At 55.8% G+C, this 5,614-nt stretch overlaps 1 protein-coding gene across 1 annotated transcript in view; it reads right to left on the bottom strand.

The window, feature by feature from the left end:
- Positions 1-5,614, bottom strand: part of KRT18 (keratin 18) — a 9,869-nt gene that overhangs the window by 268 nt on the left and 3,987 nt on the right. The window contains 4 exon segments of the mRNA XM_019611561.2: positions 1,540-1,763; positions 2,608-2,734; positions 3,464-3,627; positions 4,652-4,864. Of these exon segments, the coding sequence (XP_019467106.1) occupies positions 1,540-1,763; positions 2,608-2,734; positions 3,464-3,627; positions 4,652-4,864 (728 nt within the window).

Below are 5,614 nucleotides of genomic sequence, written 5' to 3'. Positions count from 1 at the left end.
CACCCGTTACCCACTCCTGTCACCCTCCCCTGGGTCACCCACCCCTATGTCACCCACACCTGTTACCCACTCCTGTCACCCACCCCTGTGTCACCCATCCCTATGTCACCCACCCCTGTGTCACTCAGCCCCATGCCACCCTTTCCCACTGCTACCCCAAGGAACTTGGAGGGGACATCGGGGCTGGGGGAAGGAGGGGGCTGGGGTGCCTGGCCACTGGTTGCCACCACTGTCCCTGTGCTGTCCCCAAATGTCCCAGCAGATAGGACTCGGATGTGTGTGTACCCACAGCTCATCTCTGGTGTGCGTCACCACTGTCCCTTTGCTGTCCCTACAGAATCCCCACTGGGTGTCACTGCTGTCCCTTTGCTACCCCTATAGGATCCCTAAGGGATGCCACTGCTGTCCCCTTTTTGTCCCTGTAAGGCCATGGAGCTCAGGATCTGCACATCCCAGAACTGGGGCTTGCCCCATTGAATGCCACCACTGTCCCCTTGCTGCCCCCAAACATCCCAGAGGATGGGACATAGACATCTCAACACTTGGTCTTGTCTCACTGAATGCCACCACAGTCCCCTCTCTGTCCCTAAAGGACTACACAGGGGCTCACCCCACTATGTGCCATCACTGTCTCCTGTCTGTTCCTGTAGGGTCATGGAGGTCAGAATGTGGACCCAGCACTGGGGCTCAACACTGATGGGTGCCATCATTGTCCCCTTGCTGTCCCCTCTCTATTCCTATGGGGCCACAGAGGTCAGGACCTGCGCATCCCAAGATTTGGTCTCACCCCACTGAATGCCACCACTCTCCCCTCTATCTGTCCCTGTAGGGTCACAGAGGTCAGAACTTGGACTTCCCAGCACTGAGACTCAACACTGATGGATGCCACTGTTGTCCCCTCACTGTCCCCTGTCTGTCCCTTTAGAACCACAGAGGTCAGGGCCTACACAATTGGGTGGGTCTCTTTCCACTGAATGCCACCACTGTACCCTTGCTGTCCCCAAACATTCCAGCAGATGGGACATGGACATCCCAACACCAGGGCTCACCCCACTGTCTGCCATCACTGTCCCCTATCTGTCCTTATAGGGTCATGGAGATCAGAACATAAACTTCTCAGCACTGGGGCTCAACACTGATGGATGACATCGTTGTCCCTTCACTGTCCCCTCTCTACCCCTATAGAACCACAGAGGTCAGGACCTACACAACCGGGTGGGTCTCTTTCCACTGAATGCCACCACTGTACCCTTGCTGTCCCCAAACATTCCAGCAGATGGGACATGGACATCCCAACACCAGGGCTCACCCCACTGTCTGCCATCACTGTCCCCTATCTGTCCTTATAGGGTCATGGAGGTCAGAACATAAACTTCTCAGCACTGGGGCTCAACACTGATGGATGACATCGTTGCCCCTTCACTGTCCCCTCTCTACCCCTGGAGGACCACAGAGGTCAGGACCTACACATCCCAGTGCCAGCTCTCACCCCACCCAGATGCCCACAGTCCCACAGCGGTGCCATCCCCCATGTCCCACCTGAACCCCTCTCCTCCCTCGAGCAGCGCACGGTACGTGGCAATCTCAGCCTCCAGCTTGCTCTTGGCGTCCTGCAGTGCGCAGTACTCCCGGTTCTGACGCTGCAGTTCTGCCCGTGCCTGCGCCAGCTCCTCCTCCCCGCGCAGGATCAGGCCCTGCAGCTGCTCCAGCTGCGCCCCGTATCGCGCCTCCGTCTCAGCCAGGCTGCCCTCCAGCCCCGCGTTCTGCAGCGTGACCCCAAGAGCTCAGTGGGGGTGAGGGGCCTGAAACTCCCCCCTCCCCCCAATTCCCTCACTCAGTGGGGTCATCCTCTATGAGGTTGGGTGCTCTTGGGATCAGGGACGTCCATGTAGTCACTCCTTATGGGACTGAATGGTTTGTGGGACTGCCATGGGGTCGTGCACTATGGGGTTGAGGGCTCCTGGCATCAGGAAGCCCCATGGAGTCACTCTTTATGGGGCTGGATACCTCACAGAACCTCCATGGGGACATCCCCTACAGGGTTGGGGGCTCATGAAGACAGGACCCCCATGGGCCCACACTTTATGGGGCCAGGTGGCTCACAGGACCCCCATGCTGTTGCACTCTATGGATCAGGAGGCTGGTGGGACCCCTATGGAGTTGTACTCTATGGGGTTGGGGGGGCTGATGGGATCTCCATGGGGTAATGCACTATGGGGCTGGGGGCTCTTGGGACCCCTATGGAGTTGTACTTTATGGGGTCAGGGGGCTGGTGGAACCTCCATGGGACAGCACTCTATGGGGTCGGAGGCTCATGGGGTCAGGGACTCCCATGGAGACCCACTTTAAAGGGCTGGGTGGCTCACAAGGCACTTCTACGGGGTTGGGGGGCTGATGAGATCCCAATGGGGTCACACAATATAGGATTGGGGGCTGTGGGGTCACTCTATGGAGTCAAGATGCTGTGCAGTCACTCTCTATGGGGTCAGAGGACTGTAGGTTCACTCTACAGTGCCAAGATGCAGTGGGGTCATTCTCTTTAGGATGAGAGGGCTGTGGGGTTACTCTATGGCGCCAGGGGGCTGTGGGGTTGCGCTTTGGGGTCACCTGGCTGCGCAGAGCATCCAGGTCGATCTCCAGACTCTGCACTGAGCGGCGCAGCTCCAGCAATCGGCTCCGTGCTGTGTCCACCTCCTTTGTGCTCTGTGTCACCTCCAGCGTGGTCTCTGTGATCGTGGGGGGGGGGGGGCAGGGGAGGGAGTGGGGGGCACAAATAGATCCAGGGGAGTCAGCAAAATGGAGCCCGTCAGGAGGGTCCTCAGTATTGGGTGAAGATTGCATTGGAAGATGATCCCACTGCATTGGAAGATGATCCCACTGTGGGGTCCCCATTGGTTGGGGGATGTCCCTAATGTTGGGTAAGGACAGCGCTGGGGAATGTCCCCACTATGGGCCTTGTGTCCCCTGTGAAGGGGGTGTTCCCCAAGGGATGTGCCCTGTGTGCAACTGACACACTCAGAGGGCCACCAGGACACCCCACAGACCACCCCAAGGATTGTAGGAACAGCCCAAAGACCCCTTGAAAAACCCCAAAGACCACTGGAACACCCCAAGAACTATAGGAACACCCCAAAGACCACCAGAACACCCCAAGGGCCATTGGAACACTCCAAGGACTATAGGAACACCCCAAAGACCACCTTGAAAGACCCTAAAGGCTCCTAGAATACCCCAAGGAGTATAGGAATGCCCCAATGACTGTAAGAACAGCTCAAAGACCACCAGAACATCCGAAGAACTATAGGAACACCCTGAGGACTATGGGAACACCCCAAAGACTCCTTGATAGACCCCAAAGATCACCAGAACACCCCAAGAACTATAGTTACACCCCGAGGACTATTGAAACACCCCAAAGACCCCTTGAAAGACTCCAAAGACCCCCTAGGACTGTAGGACCACCTGTTGCCCCCACTGCTTCTCCAGCTCCTCCAAGTTCTTCTTGGCCAACACGTCGTATTGTGCCCGCAGCTCTGCCAGTGCTTGGCCCAGGTCCTGCGCCTGTGGTGCATCCACCTCCACCGTCAGCCCCGCGGAGGCCGCCTGGCCCTGCAGTGCATTCACCTCCTGCCGGGGGACAACAGGTCCTGGTTTGTCCCCCTGTGCTCTTGATGTGTCCCCAGCATTTCTGTGACGTGTTCCAGGCATCTCCCCAGAGTGTCCCTGATGTGTCCCCGGTGTGTCTGTGATGTGTCCCTGGTATGTTCTCAGTGTTCACAGCCCCCACTGTGTCTCTAATGTATCCCCAACACGTTCTCAGTGTGCCCCCACTGTGTCCCTAAGGTGTCTCCATTATGTCCTCAGTGTGTCCCTAATGCATTCCCAACATGTCCACATTGTGTCCCTAAGGTGTCTCCAGTATGTCCTCAGCTCAGTGTGTGCCTAACGCATTCCCAACATGTCCCCAGTGTGTCTCTAATATGTTCCCATGGTGTCCCCAATATTTCCCTAATGTGTCCCCAGTGTGTTCCCAACATGTCCCCAGTAGGTCCCAGTGCACATATCCCCAGTGTGTCCCTGAGACATCCCCAGCATGTTTTCAATGTGTATCCAATGCGTTCTCAACATATCCCCAATGTGTCCCCCAGTGCGACCCTAATGTGTCCTCAATGTATACACGATGTTCTCAACACTTTCCAGATGTGTACTCAATGCGTTCCTGATGTGTCCCCAACATGTCCCCAATATGTTCCCAGTTTGTCTCAAGTATGTCCCTAATGTGTCCCCAATGTGTACTCAGTGTGTCCCTAATGTATCCCCAACATGTTCCCAGTGTGTACCCAATCCATTCTCAGCGTGTTCCCATAATGTCCCCAGTGTGTCCCTAACGTGTCCCTAACATGTTCCCAATGTGCACCTGACGTGTTCCCAATGCGTTCCCAATGTGTCCCCAAAGTGTTCTCAATGTGGCCCAGTGTGTCACCAATGTGTCCCCAAGGTGTAACTGACACGTCCCCAGTGTGCCAACATGTCCTTAATGTGCCCCCAACGTGTTCCCAGTGTTCCCAGTGTGTCCCTGATGTGTACCCAACATGTCCCCAGTGTGTCCTCGATGTGTCCTTGATGTGTCCCTGATGCTGCCCCACCCCACCTCCTCGTGGTTCTTCTTCATGAAGATGAGCTCCTCACGTAGTGCCTCGATCTCCCCCTCCAGCTGCAGCCGTGCCATGTTGGTGTCATCCAGCACCTTGCGCAGCCCTGCAATGTCGCTCTCCACCGACGTGCGGATGGCCAGCTCTGCCTCGTACCTGCATGGCACCGGCTCTGGTCTGTTATCCCACCCCATCCCCATCCCACCCCATCCCTGTCCCATGAATCACACCCCATTCCCATTCCCATTCCCATTCCCATTCCCATTCCCATTCCCATTCTCATCCCACCCCATCCCTATCCTCATCCCACCCCATTCCCAACACTATTCCCATCTATGTCCCTGTCCATTTTCCCATTCCCATATCTACCATCCCTATCCCCATCACTATCCTCATCCCTGTCCTCGTATCCCACTCATGTTCTCATCTGTTTCTCTCCTGTCCTCATCCCTACCACATTCCCATCCCCATCTCATGCCTATCTCCATTCCCATTCCTGTTTCTGCCCCCATCCTATCCCCATTTCCAAACTCATTCCCATCCCTATCCCTGTCCCCAATACCATTCCTATCCCTGCTCCACCTCATCACTTTCCCCTGTCCCATCTCTGTCTTACCCCATCCCTGTCTCTGCATCCATCTCTATCCCCATCCATGTCCTCATCTCTGTTTTTGTTCTTGTTTCCATCTACGTCCTATCTCAATTCTGATCCCTATTCCCATCCCCATTCCCATTCCTCTCTCTGCCCTCATCTCATCTCATCTCATCTCATCTCATCTCATCTCATCTCATCTCATCTCATCTCATCTCATCTCATCTCATCTCCATCCCATCCCTATCCCATTCTCATCCCATCCCAACATCAGTCCCATCCCATCCCATCCCATCCCTATCCCTATCCCATTCTCATCCCATCCCATCCCATCCCATCCCATCCCATCCCATCCCATCCCATCCCATCC

This window comes from Meleagris gallopavo, unplaced genomic scaffold, assembly GCF_000146605.3.
Source record: "Meleagris gallopavo isolate NT-WF06-2002-E0010 breed Aviagen turkey brand Nicholas breeding stock unplaced genomic scaffold, Turkey_5.1 ChrUn_random_7180001949139, whole genome shotgun sequence".
In the NCBI taxonomy this organism is placed as follows: domain Eukaryota; kingdom Metazoa; phylum Chordata; class Aves; order Galliformes; family Phasianidae; genus Meleagris; species Meleagris gallopavo.
Note: the sequence above shows the minus strand (reverse complement) of the source record. Positions and strands in the feature narration are given on the sequence as shown.